This window comes from Typopeltis vanoorti, chromosome 14, assembly GCF_054136105.1.
Source record: "Typopeltis vanoorti isolate ZY-2024b chromosome 14, IOZ_Tvanoo_1.0, whole genome shotgun sequence".
In the NCBI taxonomy this organism is placed as follows: domain Eukaryota; kingdom Metazoa; phylum Arthropoda; class Arachnida; order Uropygi; family Thelyphonidae; genus Typopeltis; species Typopeltis vanoorti.
Genome location: NC_143562.1, coordinates 120,414,832 through 120,442,816, shown reverse-complemented (window position 1 = coordinate 120,442,816; position 27,985 = coordinate 120,414,832). Strand labels below are relative to the sequence as shown.

The 27,985-nt window shown below is 35.5% G+C and overlaps 1 protein-coding gene across 1 annotated transcript in view; it reads right to left on the bottom strand.

Moving 5' to 3' along the window:
• Positions 1-27,985, bottom strand: part of LOC150099865 (charged multivesicular body protein 7) — a 128,642-nt gene that overhangs the window by 39,665 nt on the left and 60,992 nt on the right. The window contains exon 6 of the mRNA XM_090404029.1: positions 14,326-14,374. Coding sequence (XP_090260155.1) covers positions 14,326-14,374 — 49 coding nt within the window. The remainder of the gene's footprint in view (positions 1-14,325; positions 14,375-27,985) is intronic.

The following is a 27,985-nucleotide window of genomic DNA, read 5'->3' as shown; positions in this document are numbered from 1 at the left end:
AAAGGGCTTTTTCCCTCCCACTTCATCTTTGATTAAAATTAACTTTCAGATCTCAAATTTAAGTCCATTCCAACTTTCTATTTTTTTAAGCAAAAAAAGGAAAACAGTAATGAATTCATCTGTTTCCTTTTATTTTATACATTACAAACAAATCTTGTCTCAATCCAGCATATAACTTCAGATGGTGCATCTGCAATTTGACCATGAGACAAAACATTCTGAGTGCTGTCAGAAAAATATAAAATTCATGCTCTCACCTTAACTCATACCAAATGGCCTCAAAACCATATCACTACTGCTTTCTTAAAGTTCCACCTGATAGGAGGGATACAGCTCTTCTGAAATCATCAGTAATATCCCAACTCCTCTTTTATATTTTCTGTCCTTGCAAAAAAATGACATAACCATCATGTTCTATTCCCGAGAATATATCACCATCTGTCAGCCATGACTCACTGACACCAATGACTTGCAGACTGACTAAATATATCAAGATCATGAACTCTGCAGACTTAATCCTAATTCTCCTTGCATTGGTGGTCTCATTTTCTTTCAATAATTTCTCATGCCATCATTCAAGTTCTTTACTCTGTTTTTCTCCCAATGAGGACATCACTGCATTCTTGTCTTCCCTTGCCATTTATCTAACACTAATCCTGACAGGAAAATTAAAAAAAAAACAGAGATTAAGAAACAAATTGAGTCCAGATCTGAATCAAGAGCTAGCACTGATCAAGAATGATGACATCATGAGGGTTGATGAATCATGGGACAAATTAAAATCTGTCTTCATAGAGAAATGTACCAATACCTTGTGTTCTAATAGAGCAGTAAAAAAGAAAGATTGGATAACTGATGAAATTCTTTCTTTCATGGATCAACGCAGATCATATAAAAATCATAGTCCAACAAAATATAAAGAGGTTCAGAAAATTATTAAACACAAGATCAAAGAAGCAAAAGAAATCTGGATGAATGAAAAATGTAAAGAAATAGAAATTTTACAGGAAAAGGATGACAATTTTAATCTACACAAAAAGCTGAAAGAGATCTCAGGTATATTTAAGAAAAAACAATTCTATATCTTTGAAAACAAAAAAGGAGAAATGATATCTGAAAAAGATGAAAAAATACAAGAATGGGTGAAATATATAGAAGAACTCTTTACTGATAACAGACAGAACCCAGAAAATACTTATGAACAGGAAAGTCCATGCATTCTAAGATCAGAAGTAGAATGTGCACTGAACTCAGCTAAAAATGGTAAAGCCTTAGTCCTGGAATGAATGCCAGCAGAAATAGTAAAGTTATTAGAAGGTGACAACATTAATATATTAGTAAAGCTATTTAATAAGATCTATGATACAGATATAATCCCTCAAGACTGGTTACAGTCAACCGTCATCATGCTACCTAAAAAAGCAAATGTGTAAACTTGTAATGACTATAGAATGATCAGCCTAATGAGTCATGTTCTCAAAATGTTTCTGAAAATAATTCAAAAAAGAATATACAGAAAATGTGAAGACACCATCAGTGATACGCAATTCGGCTTTAGAAACAGTTTGGGAACAAGAGAACTTTTCTGTTCTCAAATCTTATTCCAAAAATGTATAGATCAAAACAAGAAAACATTCATTTGCTTCATAGACTTCGAGAAAGCATTTGACAAAGTCCAATATGCTAAAATGATTGCACTATTAAAAAGAATTGGATTAGATAGTAAAGACATCAGGATCATTGAAAACTTATATTGGAACTAAAAGGCATCTGTTCAAGTTGATGACATTATTAGAGACTCCATTAACATCAAACAAAGAGTAAGGCAAGGATGTGTTACTGTCACCTATTATTTTTAACATATACTCAGAAGCCATATTTCAAAAATTCTTGAAAGGAAGAAAGGAATGGGGATTAATGTAAATAGTGAAATCATCAGTAACATCTGATATGATGATGACACAGCTCTCCTGGCTGACAATATTCAGGATCTTCAAAATCTTCTGGAACTAGTGAATGAAGAGAGTGAAAAAATGAGATTAAAAATAAATATCACTTAAACTAAATGCATGGTCATAAGCAAGAAACCAATTCTTAATTCAGCACTTTCTTTAAATGGGAAACAAATAGAAAGAGTGGCAAAGTTTAAATATCTCAGATGCTGGTTAAATGAAGATTGCAATCCTGAAATGGAAATAAAAGTTAGAATTGAAATGGCAAGAAAAAATTTTCTCTTGATGAAATCAACACTGCGTAACCACAGTTTAAATTTAGAGCTTAGAGTATGCATGGTTAAATGCTATGTATGGTCTGTACTGCTGTATGGTGCAGAAACTTGGACCTTGAAGACAACATCAATAAAAAGACTTGAAGCCTTCAAGATGTGGTTATACAGACGAATGTTAAAAATCCCATGGACAGCAAAAACATCCAATCAGGAAGTACTGGAACAAATGGGGAAATCACGTGAACTTTTAGATACCATAAAAAGAAGGAAAACTGCATATCTTGGTCACCTACTTCATAATGAAATATATAAGATACTTCAATTGATTATAAAAGAGAAGATAAATGGAAGAAGAGGACAAGGAAGATGAAGGAAATCTTGGCTGGTAGACATCAGACAGTGGACTGCCATGAACTCTGAGAGACTGCTCAGAGTGGCTGAAGATTGCTCAAAATTTGTCAAGGTGGTCACCAACCTCTAATAGGAGATGGCACCCAAAGAAGAAGAATCCGGACAGCTTATGCTCAGCCCCACTATCCAGTTTTTGTTTCCCTGACTGGCTGCACACTTCTTCCTCTCATCAACAATCTACCCAGCTTCAAAACACTCATTCTCACCCAAATGCAGACCATTTGAGCATATGCAGCAAACAGTTCTCCCAACTTCAAATTTATCCCATATATCCACATACTCAATGCTTTCTTCCTGCACATTCTAGCTATCATGCAATTCATAATCATTGCTCTTTTCCTCAGCTCCCTATTGTCATACCTTCGCAACACACTCAACAATTCTTCTGCTTCAATGTCGCTAGTAACACTCACAATTCCACATAACCTCACAAATCATTTGTTCCCTCCAGCACAATCGATTCTTCTGTACTTCTCACCTCCACAATCTCAGTCACGCTTCCTATCATTGCTCCTCTCAGTCATACTATCAACACCTACTCCATTTTAATCTCTTTCACCACTACTTTTCACATTCCACTTCAATTGTTCATCTTTAACTTATCTACTACTGGCACCTTCCTCCTTACACCTTCAACCACTAATCTCTTCTCTAAATATCTCACTCTCCACACACACCTCAATTCATTCCTCAACTTTACTAGTTCTTTCCCAGTATTCTCATCTGTGTTCATATCTTTCACATTACCTTCTTTGACATTCTGCCTTTGTTCATCTATCATTCCATTATTTTTTGCATTTCCTCTGTTTACTAATCTCTGCTGTGTCATTCCCATTTGTACCACATTTGCCGTTCCTGACTTTTTTGCTGAGCTTGCATTGCTTACATCATGTATGCTACAAGTGAGTGCTTCTTTGCAGATTACCTACTCACTTTTTCATAACTTTCTTACCACTCACTGTACTTTCACATTATCACTCTTTACTATCAGATGAGCACCTATTCTTTTTGTTACATTCTCACTACTCTCATCCTCAGGCACCAATACATAACCACCCATCAACTCTACATTCAAGTTACCCTTTGCACAGTGACAGCATTACTATGCTATTACCACTACTGTAAAAAGTAATGTTGCCGGAATTCCCAAGATTTGGAAAACATTAATTCTTAGACTTCCCACCAAGCAGCCACAGCTTACCACTAACACCGGCGGAGGATGCTCCTCATAGAATTAGGCTTCTAGTTTAACATCTTCCATTCAGTATTTTGTGTTTTTGGGCTTAAAATGGGTTTAAAAGGAGTACACAAGCAGAAAAAGGTTAGGAACCACTGCTATAAATTAAAGATACCAAGCAATTATATACTTAGTTTAATTCTTTATCTAGGGTGATACCACCTCTGGGTCTGGCTCCAATAACGAGACCTCAATAAAGGTCGAAACTGGTCTGGGTAGTGACTCTTCCCATAATGCATAGCATTATACATACCCATAAAGATGCATATGCTTTGCATTATGGGATACTCAGGCAAGTGATGTGAAGTTATAAGCATCTATATACGAGTTGCCCCAGTCCTGAAAATAGTTCAGGAGCAAACTTGTTTGCTTACACTTGGATAAAGGATTAAACCAAGTATATAATTTCTTGGTATCTTTAATTTATAATTAAACATGTGTCTGAAAGAAAGTGTGCTTTGCATTATAGGATACTAAGGCAATTGATGTGAGGGTGAAGTCAACAGACTGTATACAAGTAGTCTAGTTTTGAAGATACTTCATGAGCAGACTTTGTTTAAACTTGGGTAATAGATTAAAACAAGAATTACTAAATAACCAAGTGAAAAACTTTCTACAAGATGTGGTTCATTATCTTGCAGGAAATAAATGTTACGATGAATAAACTGGAAGAATGACAGTGTTAGGTAATAAAAGAACTAAGAATATTTAGATTAATATTCTTAGTGTGAATATCAAAGTGCCAAGAAATCTCAACCCAATACCAGTGGTTCATTACCAATGGCATAGGATGCAAATATAGGAGACTGGAACTGAGATTCATCAGCCTAGGCAACTTTGCCTTCAAGAACACTATGCTCTTAGCTGAGAGGAACGGAACTCAGAAAGGTTGTTTGCTTTGCTATATAAGGCCTGTAACAGTCAGAATTAGTGCACCTGATATGCTCCTTTGCAGACTATCCATTTTTATAACAATCACTGAATGACTCCTGTTACTTTCTGTTAGCCTCCCAAGTTTAACAAGCTATATCAACAACATAACTGCCTACTTGACTCAATGTACATGAACACAGCAAGGAAACAATTTCTGTAGTACTTGCACCAGCATGTTCACTGCTGTCATACCATGGCCACTTTGATTTTGTTGCTGGTCCATTATCACACAGATATTATGCACACAATCCTTTGGCAAACACTTGATTTATATGGCCTGGACATGTGAATGTCTCTGATAAAGTGGTGAATTCCACAGATGATGGGATGTATCTAAATAAATTGGTCACTCATATACACAAGTATGTCATTGTGCATTTGTGATCAATAAGATCCCTATTTCTGACTGGGTTTATTGTCATTCACATGAATCAAAGTAATCCCTACGAGTTTTGCTCCTAAATACTTGTACATTTCATCAGGGTTACAGGAAAATCTTACAAAAACGCAATGTAAAGTCTTTTAATATCTACAGAGGTAGAATAATTGGATGATAATATAAATTGTAACAAGTTCAGGTTCATGTTGTAACCATTATTTATTAATCAGCAGTCGTGCACTGCTTGCCAATAATTACTGGCATAATTGAGATCTGAAGCATTACATCTAATAAGCAAATCTCATATTCTTCAGAAAACCATTTTCTGATTGCATTTTCATGATGCAAGATCCTAGTTCACAATGTTACATGTGCAGTAGTTTCTTTTTGACAGTCTCATAATATTTTCAGAACTTGTTGAAAGTTTTTCCACTTGGTTATTCTATAGATTAAAGATGCCAAGAAATCATGTTCTTGGCTTAATCCTTTATCCAAGTGTAAGCAAACAAAGTTTGTGTGTGTGTAGTAACTTCACAACTGAGCAACTTGTATGTAGAAGCTAATGACTTCATCACTTGCCTTTGTATCCCATAATGTTTCTAGTCTTTGATCAAATGCTTTCTTTCTAACCTAACTTTCAGATATATAAGTTAACTTTCTACCAAGCCTTGACAAGTTTTCACGTCAACCAAAATGTGGATGTGAAGCATAGTACAGAGCTGAGAAATATGGATAAAAAGTGCTAGCCATCAGTTATCTCCATTTCGAGATAACTGATGGCTAGTATTTAGAGAATTACCATACTGTGATAATCCTTTACACTCAAGAGAACCTTTAACCGGATTAACCTGTGTTTATAGGTTAGTTTATACAAAGATACTGACTACACATAGAAAATATATTTTTATATTTCTAGTTCTTTTATCATATTTATTTTCTGTAAATGGCAGGACAACATATGAGAAACTTTTATTCTCATATTTTGTACATGTTATCTTAGTAATAAAATACCAATGGTTTATTCAGAAAATGGTTGAAATTGCTTGTAAATCTTGTGTGAGCCTAGAAAAACAAATGTCAGAATCTTGTTTTGTTATTGTAAATTTCACCTAATTACTTTAGATTTTGCTTAATTTAGATTACCATTTTTTTTTTTGTTGTTGTTGTTTTTGGTTCTCAATGAACTTTGAAGTTAATTAATTACTTTCATGAAACAGTCATTTTAAAAAATAATCACAAAATATTTATTTAAAAGTGTGCTATTTCTCCTAAATAATTATTGTTTACTCATAATTCTAGTTAGAAATCAATTAACAAAATGAATACATTTCATGAATACAGTTTCAACCATACAAGTGAAGAAATGAATTTCTGCACTTGTATGGTTGGATTTACAGAAAACAAACCATGACATTTATATAATACATAATGTTACTTACAACAATTGGAGACAGTCTGCCTCACCATTTCCAAGATACAAAGGTAACTGGAATAACAGTTCTGGAAGAAATTTATAGCAACTCTGGAACTATATAAATGAAGTTTCTGATTTAGGTAGAGAAATGTTTATCGAATATTAAAGGTTCCGTGAAAGCAGTAATGATTTCACGGCTGTTTCAGAGAACAGATAGTGCAAGTTAATTTTTCAAGAGCTCAATCATTTTTCCTTGGGAATTCTTTGTACAGGGAGAGGAAGAGGGAAAAGATTTGAAATCTTGAAAATGAAAATAGAAAGATTGTTTTACCATAATCTTTCCAGTAGGCATTTAAAGGAGGAACGTTAGACAGCATTCGAAATCAAGGTTTTTATTATCCAAGAGTAAACTTTCATATCTCTGACTATAAATATAAAATCTACAGTTACTTTTGAGATTTTGTAAATGGAAAGTGGTTTTTCAGGATAAGGAACTGTATTTGAGTTTGCTTTGTAGCTTCCTTATTGAACTGTATTTGAGTTGTAAGTCAGCAGTTAGAATTGAAGGAAGTACAGGAAGATCGTTTAATGTTAAATCTGGTGTGAGACAAGGATGTACATTATTCCCTCTGTTATTCATTATCTATATGGATCACATTATGAAGGAAAGTGGTATTAAACCTGATATCAAAATTGGAGATGTTAATGTCAGCTCTTTGATATATGCAGATGATGCTATACTTCTAAATAAATCTGCTACAAGTCTGCAGTCAATTTAGTCAAGTTATTCAATTTAGTCCCTGACTAAATTGAATAACTGTTGTACCAGATATAGTATGAAGGTCAGCAATAACAAGACAAAGACAATGAAAATAGGCAGAAGCATTGAAAATATCAACTGCATTGTGAATGGAGAACCTATAGAACAAGTGAAACATTTCAGCTGCTTAGACATGATTTTTAGTGAAGATGGTAAATTAAATATGAAAATAGACAATTGAATTAACAAATCTGGTATGGTAGGAAGTCAACTGAATAAATTTATATGGAATAAGAGAGAAATTAGTCGTCGTCATCATCTAATTCCTGCCATGTACCCTCAAGAGGTGTACAGGATATTATTATAACCCAAGACCCCCACTAAGTCAAAGACTCATCTGGGAGGTCATTTAATCATACACACAGCTTGTCATACCGTGCATTCAACACACTCAAATTCTCTGCAGACACTACACTCTCAGGCAAGGCATTCCAATCATTCACAACTCTGCATGAAAAAAACCTGCTTCTCACCCCCCCTACTCACACCCTCTTTATACAGTTTCCAGGGATGACCTCTGGTTCTCTCCTGATCTCCCACTATTTTCTGTAGAACCTCTCCAGCATTGATCCTATAACAACCCCTTACCAACTTGTAGGTCTCTATCATACCCTCTTCCTCCTGGATTGGCCTAATCAAAGCCTTATACAATGGAACAAGAATCTCCCTACTTCTACAAGTCGGTGTCCTCCGCATCATTCCCAGAAGCCTTTGTGTTGTCTTCACAATTTTGGCTACGTGTCCCCTAAATTTCAGATCCTTATCCACTATCACCCCCAGATCTCTTATTTCCTCTACCTCTGATAATATATCCTCACCAAGCATAAATTCTGCATCCCATCTTTGTTTTCCAAATTTAAAAACCTTACATTTTGTAACATTGAACTCACATCCCCATTCCCATGCCCAATCACTCAATTTATTCAAGTCTTCTTGTAAAGTCACATCTTCTCTACTCTTCATGGTTCGTCCCAACTTTGCATTATCTGCAAACAACTGAATATCTCCATCCAAATCTTCACCAATATCATTAATATACAAGTTAAACAGTAATGGCCCTAAAACAGCCAGGCACACCACTACTGACTTTCCTTTTCCTGGACATCACTCCCCCATACACAACTTGTTGATACCTATCAGATAGCCAGTCTCCAATCCAATGCACTAATCTAATATCCAACCCCATCCACTCAAGTTTGACTATCAACTTATCATGTGGTAATCTATCAAAAGCCTTTGCAAAATCTAAGTATATTACTGTGTATCCTTCTCCTCTGTCCAAGGGAGCAGTCACCTTATTGTAATAAGTACATTACTAAAACATGACCTCCCTTTAGCAAATCCATGCTGTCCATCAAAGATAATACTTTTGTTGTCAACCCAATTCTAGATCCTAGTTCTCACAAGCTTCTCCAACAACTTAACCACAACACCTGACACACAGATAGGCCTATAGTTTGATGCTCGAGTTCCATCACCTCCTTTATGAAGTGGCACAATCTTGCCCTCCTTCCACTCCTTAGGAACTTGACCCAGTGCAAGACTCGTATTAAAAAAATATGTCAAGACCAGCATCAACTCCCTGGCACATTCCTTCAGAATATATGGTGATATATTATCAAGTCTCACAGCCTTATTAACATCTAGTTTGCTCAACTCCCCATACACCTCTTGCTCACTTACAGTCAGTCTCTCCTCCTCATCATCAACTGCTCTCAATCTCTCCATGAAGTCATATTCACAAGATTGAAAGACCTTTATGAACTGCTCATTAAGTATCTCCACCACATCTTCCACAACAGCTGTCTTTATACCATTTTCTCCAATCAATGCCATCCTTCGATAATCATTCTTTCTTTTACTGGCTACATATCAAAAAAACTCCTTAGGATTCTTTTTGGCTTCATTAGCTAACTGCTCTTCATACCTCACTTTAGCTACCCTCACCAACCAAGTCACCTTGCCTTGCCTGGTCTTTGTAATCCTCGTGGAATTAGTTATTTCCACTTCTCTTATGCTACCTCCATAATGCCCTTTTTCCCTGTATCGCATGCTTAATCTCTTTATTTATCCATTTCACACCTACCTTATTTAACCTTCTCACCCTTGGAATACATTTAAACATTACATCTACTAGATAGTTTTGAAACCCCTCCCCCCCCCCAAGCTGCATTGATCTCTTTTCCAGCTAACTCTTCATTCCATGCTATACCTGCAAGCTGTCTCTTGAGCTCTTCATAATCACTCCCCCCTTGTAGTTCCACATATACCTTTTCTCACAAAGGTCCTCACACTGCTATCAACCACCCAGATAATCACCTCATGGTCACTCTCACCAATTGGTGGCTGATTTGACAACTCATTTATAATTACATCCTCTGATGAGATGACCAAATCCAAGACCCTCAATCCTCGTGTGTCCTCTGTTACATACTGTCTGAGGTAGTTATCCCTCAAAAACTCAAGAAACTCATTTTCTTTACTTCCAGTTGCTATCTCATCATCCAGTCTATACTGCCATAATTAAAATCTCCCATAATGATCACTCTTTTCTTATTTGCTTGGTGCTAATTTGATCATATGTTTCATTATCACTACCATCCACATTACCTGGTCTATAACAACATCCAACCAAGTATTTCATTCCATTCACCTCTATCTCACACCATACTGCCTCAAAACCACTGGCACTATTTCCTTCTTGCATCTCTACCTTGTATGGAATTTAACTCTTTCTCTATCATCAATAGCACCCCCCCCCCTTTTTATCCCTTCTATCCTCACGAAACACATCATACCTTTCCATCTCTATTCCTCAGGATGTTGTCCTCATCTAACCATGTCTCACTTATTTCATCTGCCTTTTCTTCACTTCTAGCATAATAAATTTAGTTTAATCCTTTATCCAAATGTAAGCAAACAAAGTTTGTGACTGAAGTATCTTCAGGACTGAGGCAACTCGTGGTAAAGGTAGACCAAGCTCTCATCACTCCTTGTCTTAGTAAATCCCATAATGCAAAGCACATCTCCTTGTGGAGATGTATAATGCTATGCATTAAGGGAAGGGCACTACCCAGACCAGTTTCGAGCTTTATTGAGGTCTTGTCAGTGGAAGCCAGACCCAGAGATGGTGATACTAAGGCAGAAACAATGGAGAAGTCATATTTACCTATACAAGTTGCCAAAAGGTGTCTCACCTTATTATTATATTACTCTGGATTTAGAGAAAGATGTTGGAAGTTTTTTCCCCTACTTGGTTAGAATATAATAAATTTAGTTTAATCCTTTTTCTAGCATTTGTATACAAACACAACAGCTCATTCCTGGATCTGCAGCTAGTTCCACTGATACCACTCATTCGATGTGATCTCTCCATGCTCAACTAGGGCCACTTCCCTTTCTACTTATTCATTTTAGAACCCTCTTCAATTCCAACTGTTTCCTCTTGATCCAAGGTCATCTCATTCCTTTCGTGTCTACACATGCTCTCACATCCTTTTGGAGCATCCACCTTTCTCATGCTGTATACCCTTGTCCACCCTGAGCCTCCCCATTTCCCTGTTCCTCTTGCACACCCATTCTCTCATTTTCCATACTCATGCCACTCACTTCCTCATTCATAACTGCCTCTTCAATCTCTCCTGTTCTTCCACATCACTTCTCACTTGATCTGATTCATTCTCTGTACTCACTTCTCTACCTTCCAGCAGCAAGTCTCTCCAAGTGACTCGCACCATAACCACTCAAATGCAGTCCATCTCTCTTATATAGTTCACTTCGTCCTTCAAACTCATTCCACACATTAACAAACTGTACTCCTTTCTCCTCACACATTTCAGCTAACATATCATTGGGTAGCCTGGTTGGACAAGTGGTTTGCATATCCGCTCTCCAGTCAAAAGGCTGCGGGTTCGAATCCCACCATGAGCATAGATGTTTGTGATTGCCTGCAAAAATACTAGTGGTGGGTGGTAGATGGCGTTGGTGTAGTTGTGGTAAGTTGTAGAGTAGGTACCCTCCCTCAATGAGTCTTTGGACTACCTGGAGGTATCACGTAATAATAATAATCCTTGCTCTCCACTTCATCTCACCACAGTCATACCTAGGCAACACGCTTACTACCCTTCCTGTCACACTATTCTCTTTTAGCCGTCTAAGCAGCCTCCTGATATCCACTCTGATGACGTGCTCTTTGTCCTCTGTCAAGTCATTCGTACCCATTAAAACCATCAACTCCTTTGCTTGCTCCCTCCTCATATCCAATGCCTCAATCACTCTATTTATTTTACTGCCTGGAAAAAGTACTACATGAAATATGATAGTACTACATGAAAAATTTACATCATTACTAACTTCATATCTACAATTTTCCTTCAAATCAGTACGTTACCTGTCAAGACTCCAACATTATCAGTTCTTATATTTCTATCTTCTAAGGCAATTTTTACTGTATCAATCCACCTATATCTTGGTCTTCCTCTGGGTCTTTGTCTTGCCAACCTGGCAGACAACACTTGTTTTGCTAATCTTTCCTAATCCATTCTGTTCAAGTGACCATACCACCTGAGATTAGCTGTGCTAATGCATTACTGGATGCTGACAATGTCAAGTTTCTTTCCTAATATCCTCGTTTTTAATATGATATTGCCATTGATGCCATCTGTGCATGACCCTAATCTTTCTCAAGACTCTCATATTGTGATCTCTAGTCTTTGGTATAGCTTCAGAATAATAGGATTAATTCAATCAGGAAGAGACATTTTTGTTATCCATATTGGACAGGATTCTTCTGATCTCCTCCTCAATAAAAATGAAACAAGGATTGAATGTTGTGAATTTGAGTGTTGAACAGTATTTAGCAAGAAAATTAATGCAAGGTTAGCAGCTTGAGTGTAAACAGATTGGAAATTTTCATTATTCACTGAAAAGCCATTCAGTGAATAATAAATTGGAAAAGAACGTTGCTTTTTTAAAGATTTGAAAAAAAAAAAAATTCAGTAAATTGTTTCGACAGGGAAAAAAAAATACTTTTTTTTAATACACCTGTGAAAATTTGCAAACCCTAAAATGCATGGGTGCAATGTGGCAGATGATCAAGAAGAAAGATGGAACTTGATTTATTTTTTAACAAGCAACTGGTCATAGTTTTTGGAGAAAACTATGTGGGAAACTATTTCAAAGGACAAAGGTAGACAGAATGAAAGAGAATGAGAAGTTAGCCTGAATCTGGACTGTGAATGAATGACATCAAAATTATCTTAGAAGGAGAAAATTAAATCTTTGAGAAGAGAGAATAAATGACAATGCAGTTTAGGGGTTTTGAGTTGACTGATACTACAGCAAACACATAATTCTATATAAATGAAATTCACTATAACAACTCTTCACAGGTATAGTTATTATAGTGAAGAGTTGTTATAGTGAATTTCATTTATATAGAACTGTATGAGGACTTTTGCTGGGACTTTTCAGCAGACTTAATAACTACTCAAACCATGAACAATAAACAATTACAATTTGATTTCCATTCAAACTGGAGTAAACATTGTCTATACATCTTAGCTGTGATTAATGCATTTTCTGAAGACCTGTATTGATAAATAACAAACATTTTCATCCTTTCAGGAATATTCAAAAGTTTACTTTTTTTTGTGTGTTGTTGACATTGACTTTTCTCCCCACTGCACTTTTTCTTCTTCTTCTTGACTTTGTTCTGCTTGTGATAAGCATTTACTCTAAGCATGAAATTCTCAGGTTTGTTTTTTACGAACAAAGCTCAAACTACTGTAAGTTATTAATGAAAGTATACATAAAATATAAATACTTTTGAAATGTTTTGCTGCTGCTTTAAAGTTTAAGTACAATTTTAGAAATACAGGGTGATTCTCAATTATTATTGAGGTTTCCATGGCCTATAATTTTCAAACCGGAAACAACAAAATAAAACTGCTTTACAGAATATGAAAGTGTAACTCAAAAAGTTTTATTTGCCAACGCTGTACTGGCATTGATGTCTGGAGATAATATGATGTCATACTTCAAAATGGTGACTGTTCAAGAGAAAGCAAAGTGCATACTTTGGTTTTTCAAAACAAAGTCCATTATCATAATGCAATGTCATTACAGAACTCAGTATGGAAAACATCCACCTGCAGATAATGCTATCCGACATTGGTTAAAGCAATTTCAAGAGACTGGTTTAGTGAGGATGAACACTATCCTCAAGCCATTCGAGAATTCGAAAGAGATAGTCCAAAGGTGAATGTCTGGTGTGCTTTGTCATGTTCGGAAGTTTTGGGGCCCTTTCTCTTTATGGAAAAAAACAATGACAGCAGTGAAATATTTGGACATGTTATGACTGTATCTGTTACTCCAGTTAGAAGATCATCAGCCAAATGTGGTGTTCCAACAGGATGGAGCACTGCCACATTGGACTCTTATTGTCTGAGAATTTTGTGACATGCAGTTTCCTGGCTGGGTTGGGCGTGGTGGACTGATTCCACTCATCTGATATTATGCTACTTGATGTCTTCCTGTGGGAATACATGAAGGGCATTGTTTATCAGACCCCTGTGTCTTCCCTCGATGAACTGAAGACCAGAATTTTACTGCGATAGAAACAGTTACACCACAAATGATGGAGAACACCTGGAGGAAAACTGATTAGTGTTTGGACATCTTGTGTGCCACAAAAGACGTGCATGTTGAAGTTGTTAAGCATTCTTCAGTATTGATTCTATGGCTAATAAAACTTTTTGAGTCACACTTTCATATTCTGTAAGCAGTTTTATTTTGTCTTTCCGGATTGAAAATTATAGGCCACAGAAAAGCCGACAATAATTTAGAATCCCTCTGTATTTTTGATAGTATATTCTGAATTATTAAATAGTCCAAGTTATCTCACCTTATTTTTCTGTCCTTTACTTATGATTTGTTTTGCTTCTGCAGTCAGGCTAAAAAAAAAACATGCACTAAATATAATGAGAAAAAAACACTACACACACACACACACATGTACACTATTAGGTATTTATACTAAGTATACTGCTAAACCTTTAAAGTGACAATTTTGTAACAAAGTTGAAAATTATTGCTTTACAACTTCTTCATATTTCATTGCTACCATTTTAAAAAAAAAAAAAATGTATACATGACAATCAACTTGATTTATATAGCAAAGGTGCTTGTAAAAAAAAATGTGTGCATTCACACACATATATACACACATATATATATATGAAATCTTTCAACAAGTAATGGCAGGAATTCACCAATTTTATGTTGAATGAAAGTTAAAAAATAAAAATAAAGTATAAAACTGAATCTAGTCATCAAGTACTACACAAATGACACAATTTTTTGACTAAGCACCTCTGTAACACTGCTGAAACAATGACAGGACATGGCACTCTTCAACTACTACGTATAAAAGCCATTTTCAATTTTCATGAATCAGCCAATCTATAGAAGAAGGGCTCCCCACAACTCCAAGAAACTTTGGTTTTTAATCATACAGGAAAATTAGCTAGAGAATAATTTTTCTTCTTCTTCCTCCCATCATGGATTTCCAAGTGACCTGTTCTGATCTCATGTCACTGCTTTCTTAATCTTCCAATTCTTTTCTTACCATTTAATTTGATAGTCTGATGTTCTACATTCAATTTAGATGTTCAATCCATTTTTGTTTATATTTAGTTAAATAGTAGTTAAATGATTTTATATCAACTGAATATGAGAATTACAGAGAAATTTCTCTACTGAGTGTTTCAGGTAAGATTTATGCAAGCATACTTGAAAAGAGGTTGAGAAATATTGTGGAAGAAAAACTTGGAGATGAACAAGTTGGATTTAGGCCAAATAGACATTGTGAAGATCAGATTTTCACTTTAAGATAAATAGTTCAGAAACTGTGAAATAAAAGGATCTGTACTTAAGTTTTGTAGATCTAGAAAAGGCATAAGGCAAGTTGCACAGAGAAAAGCTTTTCAAAACACTTCACTTATATGGGATGATTGGAACATTACACAGAGCAATACATAGTCTATATTTAAGTTGTCAGTCGGCAGCTAAAATTGAAAGAAATACAAGATGATGGTTTGATGTAAAATAGAGTTAAGACAAGGATGCAAATCATCACCAATCTTATTTGTCATCTATATGGATCACATTATGAAAGAAAGTGGCATTAGGCCTAATATTAGAAATGGAGATATCAAACTTAGCTCTTTGCTTTATGCAGATGATGTTATACTCCTAAATATATCTAGTGCAAATCTCCAGGATTCTCTAATTAAATTGATTAACAGCAGTAATAAATTTGGCATGAAAATCAGATAATATAAATAGACCAAATCTATGAAAATAGGCAGAAGCATAGAAAACTTCAGCTGCATTCTGAATGGAGATCCTATAGAACAAGTAAAATATTTCAGCTATTTAGGCACAGTTTTTAGTGAAGATGGCAGGTTAATCTGGAAATAGACAACAGAATAAGCAAAGCTGCTAAAGCGGGTAGCCAGCTGAATAAATTTATATGGAATAAGAGAAAATTTAGCCAAAATACCAAACTAGCAGTATAAAAGACAGTGTTCAAACCAGTTTTAAGTTACGGTTCTCAGAGTTGGGTTAGAAATAAAACACTTAATCAAAGACTGAAGACAACATATATGAGGGTTCTGAGAAAAATCAGGGAAGTGAACTGATGGCATCAATGGCAGAATCATATTAAAAATTAAGATATTAGAAATTTGACACTATCAGGCTAATCTTCTTAAATAGCAGGCAGTCTCACGGAGTAATGTGCAGAGTAATGGGCAAATATGAGAATGGGGAACTGGACAATAAGACTTATTTGTGCCTATGGTCCCACAGAAGGTTCTACGAAGGTAGAAGTGGAGGAATTTTTTGAGGCTTTAGAGAAAGCAACTGACACAATGAAAAAGGAAAAGTTGGTCCTTGTTGAGGATCTAAATAGCAGAGTAGGAAATGATTGTCAAACATATAAAAATATTTTGGGAAAATTTGGAGAAAAGAGCAAAGCTAATAATAATGGCAAATATCTGTTGGATTTCTGCTCAGGACATGGATTGGTTATTACTCACACCATATTCCAACATAAAAATGTGCACAAATTCACATGGAGAGAAGAGGCAAGGAATAAGAAGAGTCTCATTGACTATGTTATTGTTGATAGTGATGTTCCCCAGCGTGTACAGAGGATTTGAAATTGGAAGTGATCACTATTTAGTCTTGAGCAGGATAAAATTGAATTTCATATTGAAAAGAATAACATGTAAGAAAGTTTTAAAGCGAATAAAAGTTGAGCCGCTCTCAGATGTGAACTATAGACTAAAATACACAAAGATTGTTGAAGAAAAAATGAAAGAGTTTGAGAACAGGAACCAAACCTTGGAGATTCAGTGGCAAACTCTGAAGAAAATATTGATTGATTCAGCTAGAGAGGCATGTGGTGAAGTTGCCTGTAAGGATAGAAAAATTAGAACTCCATGGTGGACACAGGAAGGTAAAGAGGCAGTGAAGGAAAAGAAGAAAGCATATCAAAAGTTCCTGGCAAATAAGTCACCTTGTGCTCTTAGAGAATACAGAGACAAATGTAAGAAAGCTAAACAGTGTAAAACTAGCTAAACAAAAGTCATGGGAAGACTTTAACAAGAACATAGAAAATAAATATAAAGAAGGTGGCAAGATATTCTGGTGGATGTTGAAGAAGCTCAGAAATGAAGGAAAGAGTACTGTAAAAGGAATTAGAGATGATAAAGGTGACATGAAAACAGGAGAAAAAAAAGATATCCTTGAAGTATGGAATAATTACTTTGAAAAACTGCTAAATGAAACAAGCAGTGATAACAGTACAGTGATAAAAAACACTGACCAGGCATGCAGGAATATATATCCATACCTGAAGTAGAAAAAGCTATCAAAAGCATGAAATGTGGAAAGGCAGCAGGAGTAGATGATATTCGACCAGAAATGCTAAAATATGGTGGTCTAAGTCTTACAGTGGCTGCACTGAATAGTTCAGAATGCCTGGACAGAGGGACAAATTCCCGATGATTGGAGTAGAGCTCTCATAGTACCCATATATAAAAGGGAAATAAAACTTAATCAGACAATTACAGAGTCATTTCATTACCGAGTGTTCCTGGATGCAAGTATACTTGAAAAACGGTTGAGAAGAATTGTGGAAGAAAAGCTTGGTGAAGAACAAGCTGGATTCAGGTCAAATAGAGGCTGTCAGGATCAGATCTTCACTATACGACAAATATCGGAGAAATCATAGGAATATAACAAAGATCTGTATTTAAGTTTTGTCGATTTTGAAAGGCATATGACAAGGTGCCAAGAGAGAAGCTATTCAATACGCTACAGTTATATGGTGTGAATGCAGATGATATTATACTTCTAAATAAATCTGCTACAAGTCTGCAAGATTCCCTGACTAAATTGAATAACTGATGTAATAGATATGGTATGAAGGTCAGCATTAAAAAGACAAAGACAATGAAAATAGGCAGAAACATTGAAAATATCAACTACATTGTGAATGGAGAACTTATAGAACAAGTAAAACATTTCAGCTACTTAGGCACGATTTTTAGTGAAGGTTGTTATGGAAATAGTGAAGTTAAATATGGAAATAGACAACAGAATCAACAAAGCTGGTATGGTATGAAGTCAATTGAATAAATTTATATGGAATAAGAGAGAAATTAGCCAAAACACTAAATTAGCTGTATACAAGACAGTGTTTAAGCCAATTTTGAATTATGGATCTGACAGCTGGGTTAGAAATAAAACACTTGGCTAAAGACTAGAGACCACAAATATGAGAGTTCTGAGAAAGATTAAGGGCATGAACAGATGGCATCAGTGGCAATATCATATTAAAAACGAGGATATTAGGAAAGAACTTGATATTTGTTAGCATCCAGGAATGCATTAGCAGAGCTAATCTCAGATGGTATGGTCACTTAAGCAGAATGGGGAAGGAAAGATTAGCAAAACAAGTGTTCTCTGCCAGGTTGGCAGGAAAAAGACCCAGAGGAAGACCAAGATATAGGTAGATTGATACAGTAAAAATAACCTTAGAAGACAGAAATATAAGACCTGATAATATTGGAGTCTTGACATTTAACAGTTTGATTTGGAGGAGAATCGTAGATAGGAGATGTAAATTTTTCATGTAATACTATCATATCCTGTACACCCCTTGAGGATATATATCAGGCATTTGATGAAGATGATCCTTATTTAAGTAGCCAGCAAAGGTTGGGCGATTGGTACAGCCTCTGCTACTAATGGCTCAGCAAAAAGTTAAGCAAGTTTGAGCGCGGTTAGTAGTTGGAAGGGAATCAATCATTCAATGCTGTTGGCACCCTCTCCCTCGATGAGTCTTTGGACTCCCTGGAGGTGTCACATAATAATAACAAGTAATGGTGGCTTGAATTTGAACCAGAATGCTAACTATGCTCACATTATGTATTTATGTATGTATATGTTCACTCTGTTACCATTGGTAACTGGAGCTGAGGCTGCTCATGAAATTACATGTATCATTTGAAATTATAAATCCAACTCTTGTCAAAAACATTATGTGAAGTAATTTTTGTCTAGCATTAAATAAATTGTATCAATTAATAAATTGGTACAATTCACTAAGTGATTCCTGTACATGCTCTTTCACTTCTCCATCCCCCCAAAGCACAAGTTCAAAGCACTACACTTCCTATTGCATATATATATGCAATAGGAAGACTCCATCTTTCCATCCTTGATTACATCCTGGAGTGTACAACTCTGTTTTATAGAGTTTTGCATTGCATATGGATATATATGTCGGGGTATAATGTATACAGTTGATCTGTGATTTCCATTTAATGTGTGTGCAGAATTTCACATTATTATTATATGTCACCTCCAAGTGGACCCATTTAAAAGAAGATGAAAAAAGATTGCTGGTATTTAAAATAAAGTGTTACAGATTCATAAATGAGAAAAAGAATCAGTTCTCTCACTTGTCTAAGAGATAATATCATGACAAAGATAGATTCAAAGGAAACAGCACGTCTGGCTTGGCCATATTAGCAGTAAATAATGGCTTCCCAATGCAATTCCTTGAAGGATTTATTTCAGGAACTTTAAAAAGAGGATGGCCTAGAATAAACTGGATAGACAGTATAACAGATTGGACTAGGGAAGACGATATCATGAGAGGACAACAATGACACACAGACGTTTACACTTTACTGTATATTCAATCGGTGCACTACATTGCTATCTACCATTTATACATTATTCCTTCTACTAATAGTCTTCTTACCTTTTAATTGCTTGTGTTTCAGATACCTGAAATATGACTTATCATATGAAGATGCACAAAATAGATATTAAAATATCAAATATTGATAAAGTAAATGGAATAATAAATAATATGTTTAAGCCATTCTGGGTAAAAAAAAACCACCAGAATCAGACTATATAACATCCTATCTAAACAAGCTTTATTATATGGAAATGAAACATGGACCATAAAAAAATGAATGAAAAATGCATTCAAACAGCAGAAATGAAATTTCTCAGAGAAACGAAACCAAGTGAGACTATAAAACAAATGAAGAAATTTTACAATTCCTGAATATTAAACAATCATATGTCAAACCTGATATGTACCCCCAAGGGGTGTTCAGGTTACTATGACAGCATGATAGCATTACATGATTAAGTTTACATTTATCATTAATCTCCTGTCAACAATTTTCCTCCAAACTAGTCTGTTACTTATAAGCACTCCAATCTTGTCATTTCTACTAAGGCAGTTCTGACTGAATCAATCCACCTAAACCGTGGTCTTCCTCTTAGTCTCTTTCATACGATCTTGGAATTAAACACCTGTTTTGTAAACCTTTCCTCTCCAATTTTATTTAAACAGCAATACCACCTTAGATTAGCTAGCTCAACATATTCTTGAATATTATCATCATCATCAATTTCCTGCCATGTACCCTCAAGGGGTGTACAGAATATGATAGTACTACATGAAAAATTTACATCATTACTAACTTCCTATATACAATTTTCCTGCAAATGAGTTCTGTTACTTGTCAAGACTGAAACATCAGATCTTATATTTCTATCATCTAAGGCACTTTGTACCATATCAATCCACCTATATCTTGATCTTCCTCTGGGTCGTTTTCCTGCCAACCTGGCAGAGAACACTTGTTTCGCTAATATTTCCTCACCCATTATGTTCAAGTGACCATACCACCTGATATTAGCTCTGCTAATGCATTCCTGGATGCTGACAATGTCAAGTTCTTTCCTAATATCCTCGTTTTTTAATATGATATTGCCATTGATGCCATCTGTTCATGCCTCTAATCTTTCTCAGGACTCTCATATCTGCAGTCTCTAGTCTTTGGTCAAGTGTTTTACTTCTGACCCAGCTCTCAGATCCATAAGTTAAAACTGGTTTGAACACTATACAGCTAATTTAGTGTTCCGACTAATTTTTCTCTTATTTCATATGAATTTATTCAATTGACTTCCTACAATACCAGCTTTGTTGATTCTGTTGTCTATTTCCATATTTAATTTACCATCTTCACTAAAAATCGTGCCTAAGTAGCTGAAATGTTTTACTTGTTCCAAAGGTTCCCCATTCAAAACACAGTTGACATTTTCAACGATTCTACCTATTTTCATTGTATTTGTCTTTTTATTGCTGACATTCATAACATATCTATTACAACAGTTATTCAATTTAGTCAGGGAATCTTGCAAATTTGTAGCGGATTTATTTAGAAGTATAACATTGTCTGCATAAAGCAAAGCGCTAACATTAACATCTCCAATTCTGATATCATGTTTAATACCACTTTCCTTCATAATGTGATCCATATAGATAATGAATAACAGAAGGGATAATGTACATCCCTGTCTGACACAAGATTTCACATTAAACCATTTTTCTGTACATCCTTCAATTCTAACTGCTGACTCACAACTCAAATAAAGACTAAGTATTACTTGATATAATGCCCCATTAACACCATATAATTGTTGGAATGGTTTCTCTCTTGGCACCTTGTTATATGCCTTTCCCAGATTTAAGAAACTTAAATACAGAACTTTGTTATGTAAGTTCTTATGTAAGTTCTTTTCACTTAAACCTTGTTATCTTTCAGGTCTACCTACTCGCTGATGAGACCTCAAAAAAGGTTGAAACCGGTCTGGGTAGTGACCTCTCCTCATAATGTAATTACAGTATTAAATCCCCAAAGGGCTGTGTTTTTACATTATGAGAAAATATCAAGCATAGTGAGGGCGCTTGCCCCACCTTTGCTTTGAGCTGCCTTGGTGTTGTACTACCAAGTGGTCATTCACACTTGGATTTGCCGATAGTTTTTCGGTATATATGAAACTCATAGATTCGTAGCTGTCAATCTTAGAGTTTTACTCACTGGCAGTTGAACAACAAGGGATTTGTATCCCCTTAATTATTAGATCTTTGTTATATTCCCATGCTTTCTCAGCTATTTGTCGTAAAGTGAAAATCTGATCCTGACAGCCTCTATTTGGCCTGAATCCGGCTTGTTTTTCACCAAGCTTCTCTTCCACAATCCTTCTCAACCGATTCTCAAGTATAATTGCATATATCTTACCAGGAACACTCAGTAATGAAATGACTCTGTAATTGTCAGATTAAGTTTTATTTCCCTTTTTATATATGTGTACCATCAGAGCTCTACTGCAATCATCTGAAATTCGTCCATCAGTCCAGGCCTTCGGAACTATGCAGTGCAGCCACAGCACGACTTTCATACCTCCATACTAGAGCATTTCTGATCGAATATCATCTACTCCTGCTGCATTTCCACAATTCACGCTTTTGATTGCTTTTTCTACTTCAAGTATGGATATATATTCCTGACTGCATTCCTGGTCAGTGTTTTTTTACCACTGTGCTGTCATCACTGCTTGTTTCATTTAGCAGTTTTTCAAATAATTACTCCATACTTCAAGGATATCTTTTTCTCCTGTTTTCATGTCACCTTTATCATCTCTAATTCCTTCTACAGTACTCTTTCCTCCATTTCTGAGCTTCTTCAACAACCTCCAGAATATGTTTAGCTTTCTTACATTTGTCTCTGTATTCTCTAAGAGCACAAGCTGACTTATTTGCCAGGAACTTTTGATATGCTTTACTGCCTCTTTAACTTCCTGTGTCCACCAGGGAGTTCTGATTTTTCTATCATTTCACACAACCTCACCACATGCCTCTCTGGCTGAATCAATCAGCGTTTTCTTCAGGGCTTGCCACTGAATCTCTAAGGTTTGGTTTCTGCTCTCAAACTCTTTCATTTTTTCTTGAATAATATTTGTGTATTTTAGTCTACAGTTCACATCTGAGAACTGCTCAACTTGTATTCTCTTTAAAACTTGCTTACATGTTCTTCTTTTCAGTATGAAATTCAATTTTTTTCTGTTCAAGACTAAATGGTGATCACTTCCAATTTCAAATCCTCTGTACACTCTGGTGTCCTGCGGCAGTGGGAAAACATCACTATCAACAATAACATAGTCAATGAGACTTTTCTTATTCCTTGCCTCTTCTCTCCATGCGAATTTGTGCACATTTTTAAGTCAGAACATTGTATTAGCAATAACCAGTCCATGTCCTGGGCAGAAATCTAACATTTATTTGCCATTATCATTAACTTTGCTCTTTTCTCCAAATTTTTCCGAAATATTTTTGTATGTCTCACAATCATTTCCTACTCTGCTATTTAGATCCCCAACAAGGACCAACTTTTCTTTTTTTATTGTGTCAGTTGCTTTCTCTAAAGCCTCAAAAAATTCCTCCACTTCTACCTTAGTAGAACCTTCTGTGAGACCAGGCACAAACAAGTCTCATTGTCCAGTTCCCCATTCTCATATTTGCCCACATCACTCTACTTAAGACTGCCTACCATTCAATAAGATTAGCCTCATACTTAGTGTTGAATACTATGGCTACTCCTTCTTTTCCTTGATTGTCATTGCCTGAATATAACATTTTGTATTTATTGCTCAGAAAGATCTCACCATTTTTTGTCTTTTTTGTTTCAGTCACCCCTATTATGTCGATCTGGTACTTATCCAATTTCTCAGCTAGCTCCATTTCTTTGCCATTCAGACTTCTTATGTTGATAGTACCGATCTTGAACTCTGGTGATATTGAGTTGAGGTAAGTTTTAGGATTTGTTCCAGTAGCTGACTTTTTGCTGTTTGCCCTGGTTCTCTGACGAAAAGAATGGGGATCTTTTTTAACCGAGCAACGCCCCAGCCAGCATGAAATTCTGTCATGTTGTACCATCATTTCAAATTTTGGTTTAAGCCAACAATTTGGTCGGCTAAATCCCAAATTGCCAGCTCATCCTCGTCCGTTCAGTATCCAGGTAGATACCTAACAGGGTGCACCATGAGAAGGTGAATATTGGACATTAGGTCAGAAACCCTGGTCGGTTCTTCACATTCCTTTGAAGGCTATGTGGAGGTCTCCTCTCAGTTATACAGCTTTGACTCTTAAGTACCCCTTAAATAAGGATGTGTTGACTATTTGTCTACACCTCATGTAAACATTTTTATATTAAAAATAATCTTCCAACAAAGACCATGGATAAAAATAGGAGTGAAATAGTGAGCACCAATGATAAAAAGAGAAAGGTATTACTTTAGAACAACCTGAGTTAACTGTTCTGAGCTGGTGTAACTTTAAAAAAATAACTTATGCATATTGATCTTTACACCAGACTGTAGACAAAGCTATAATCTGTTACTGCAAGATGTACATGCAGAAAAAAGAAACAAAAGTCAGTGCAAACTACCTTGTTCAAATACATGGAGTTCTCAAAAAAAAAAAAAAAAAAAAAAAAAAAACCTCATTTTCTCTTAAATTCACTTGCATGTATAATCAGAAATATATATCATGTGGTGTTTAATAAACCTTCAATTGTTTCAAACATCACATTATTCCTTATTATTATATTGGCAGTAAAAACTATAAAATATATAGTATTTTATCTATTTTGTAGGAGATGTAGCCACTAGCCAAAAAAAAAAAAAAGTGTGGTGAAAATAGCTGCATTTCATGGCAACAGCTGCTTCAATAAAACAAAAAGCCTTGGCTCTATATAGTTAGCATTCTGAGGATCCCATACATGATCCCATAGATGTTGATCAAGAGCAAATTACAGGAATGGATCGATAGAAATGGGATACTGTATTGTGGGGGATGCAACCTGGTTTTGTGAAGGGTGGGTCATGCTTCAGTAAATTGCTCATGTTTTATAATACAGTGACAGCTGAGTTAGATAAAGGTAATGGGTTTACAGTGATACTACTGAACTTTGCAAAAGCCTTTGACAGGATGCCACTTGGAATTCGAATCAGTAAGCTGCAACACATAGGATGGATATGGGGTTGGTGAGGTGGATAAGAGGATGGTTGATGGAGAGATATCAAAGAGTAGTTTATACAGAAATAGAGTCCAAAAGCAGGCCGGTGGCTAGTGGTGTGCCGAAGGGTTCTGGTCTTGGACAGCTACTGTTTAATTTGTACATTAACGATATAGGAAAGGATCTGAAAGGAACAGTGCAGTTGTTTGCTGATAATGCAAAGTTGGCTAGAGCATAGTTAATACAGATGATGTTAAAATTTTGAAGGTGAAAACTGGCGAAACTGTACTCCAGGAGATTGACAAAGCCAGAAATTTGGGAGTGTTAGTGCAGAAGAAGAAATTGGATACGTGAAAGCTAAAAGAATTAAAAAAACCTTGGATAACTAATGATATGATTTCTCTAATGGAAGAAAGAAGAAAATGGAAAAATAAAGACATCCCAGAAGGGAAAATAGAATATAGAACCCTGAATGACAAATTCAGAAGGGAAGCAGAAAGAAGTAGAGAGGACTGGCTTAAAAAACAATGTGAAGAAATGGAAAATTATGAGAGTGGGAAGATATGATCTTTTATATGAAAAAGCATGAATCACAAGAGAAATGGAATTCGAGTTAGAGGCATATAAAATAAGAATGGAGAAATCATAACTGAAGAAGATCAAATCCTAATGAGATGGAAGGAATACATTGAAGATCTATATGACAAGGAAAATAGACCGAATGAGTTGCCATTAGAAGATATAAAGAAGGTAAATGAAGATGATCTAGGCCCAGAGATTTTGAAGACAGAAGTAGAAATGGCCATTAAGGAACTAAAATGTGGAAAGGCAGAAGGAATAGATGAAATACCTGCAGAATTCTTGAAACAACTTCAGAAGAAAGGAACTGAAGAAATAACCAAAATAATAAATTTTTACAACAAGGAGAACTACCAAAAGATTTTATGACCTTAATATTTATACCTATACCAAAGAAAAGTAATGCAGTGAACTGCAAGGATTTTAGAACAATAAACCTCATTTCCCATACATCGAAAATACTTATGAGAATCTTAACACGAAGAATTGCATCTAAAGTGGAAGATTTTCTTGGAGAAGATCAGTTTGGTTTCAGGAAGGGTAGAGGAACAAGAGATGCGATTGGACTGTTAAAAATAGTAAGTGAAAGAAGTCTGGAAGTGAATAAAGAAGTTAATATCTGTTATATAGATTTTGAAAAAGCTTTTGACTTTGTAAAATGGGAAAGATGGTGGAAGTAATGGAAAAGATTGGTATAGATCGGAAAGACAGAAGGCTAATTATTTCACTATATATGGGACAAACTGCCATGGTGAGAGACATATATGGTACAACAGAACCAGATATCAATGGACGAGGAGTAAGACAAGGCTGTTCTCTGTCACCAATTTTGTTTAACATGTATTCCGAAGCAATGTTAAAAGAAGCACTGGAGAATTCGGAAGAAGGAATAAAGATTGGAGGTAGATAGATATTTGCAATAAGATACGCAGGTGACAAGGCATTACTATCAAATACTGAAACAGGACTACAACATCTGTTGAACAGATTACTGAAATCATGTATCAATTATGGAATGAAAATTAACATCAGAAAAACAAAGGTAATGAAAATAGCAAGGAAAGATGCAAATATGGATATCAGAATAAATGGAGAAAAACTAAATCAAGTAAAGACATTTAAATATCTAGGAAGTGTTATTAGCAGACGGAAGATGTAAAAGTGACATAAAAGCAAGAATAGCAATGGGAAGAGAATTTTCTTCCTTTAATAGAAAATAGAATATATTTTGCAGCTGAAACTTGGACATTGAAGATATTAAGATTTTGGAAAGCTTTGAAATGGATTTGGAGAAGGATGGAAAAAATCAAATGGATAGATACAATAACTAATGAAGAGGTCTTAAAAAGAGTAGAAGAAGAAAGAAGTCTGTTAAGGAGGATAAAAAGAAGCAAGGGAAACTGGACTGGACATATTCTGAGAGGGAATGGAATCATCAGAGATGCCATCGAAGGAAAAAGACCCAGAGGAAGAGTAAGGAAAACAATGCTAGATGACATGCTGAATGGAGACAGGTACATAACCTTGAAAGAGAAGGCTCAGAAAACAGAAGAGAGTGGAAGGAAAGCTTCTGCTACTAAAAGAAGAACCTGCTGAATTGCAGAATACTGAAGAAGAAGAAGAGAAGAAGTGGATAAGGAGTTAAAGTTTATGGGACACATAGAAAAAGGGCTCATCAGATTACTTGGTTACTGAAGAATACTTTGAAGAGTAGAGACAAGCAGGTTATTATTCCTCTTTATCGAGCCTTGATAAGACCCCGTCTTGACACTACTGCACACAGATCTGGGTGCCAAGGTTTCTTGGCAATAAGGAAGAGGTGGAGAGGATCCAAAGACGAGTGACAGTAGGCAGGTCTATGGAATGAACCTTACGAGAACAGGGTGAAGATTTGTAGATTACAGAAACTGGTTGATAGGTGGAAAGGAATGATATCATTGAGACATACAAATTACTGGAGGGAGTTTTACAAGATTAATTCAGAGGAAATTTTTCAGAACAGGTCTGGTGGTGGGAGAACTAAGGGACCATCCTTGAAACTGGCTAAGAGTGTAGTTAGCAAGGGTATTAGACATAGGTTTTTTGCTTAGAGAGTGTTGAATGAGTGGAATAGGTTGCCAGAGTCTGTTATGGGTGCCATGACTGTGAATGAGTTCAAACATCATTCACAGACATGGCATTTTAAACATCATTGACATGATGTTTAGAATGTCATCATCATGACATGATGTTTAGGGCCTCCCTCAAGGAGTCCTTCGAGTAGCCCATAATAATAATAATGTGATCATTTATTCCAGTATCTTGCACTGGCTTTCTACAAATAGAAAAAGATAGTGAACTATCTGAAAGCTGTGTAACTAGTATGTCAAGCAAAAACAGACAATTATTTCATTCTTTTTCTAATATAAATTGCATTTAGAGTTTAACTTGAATGAGTTTTATTTTGTTAATTAGTTTTTTTAACCAAGAAGTAACTTTCTTTTCAACAATAATTTATGATTTTTTTTTCTCCTAAGACATACCAGG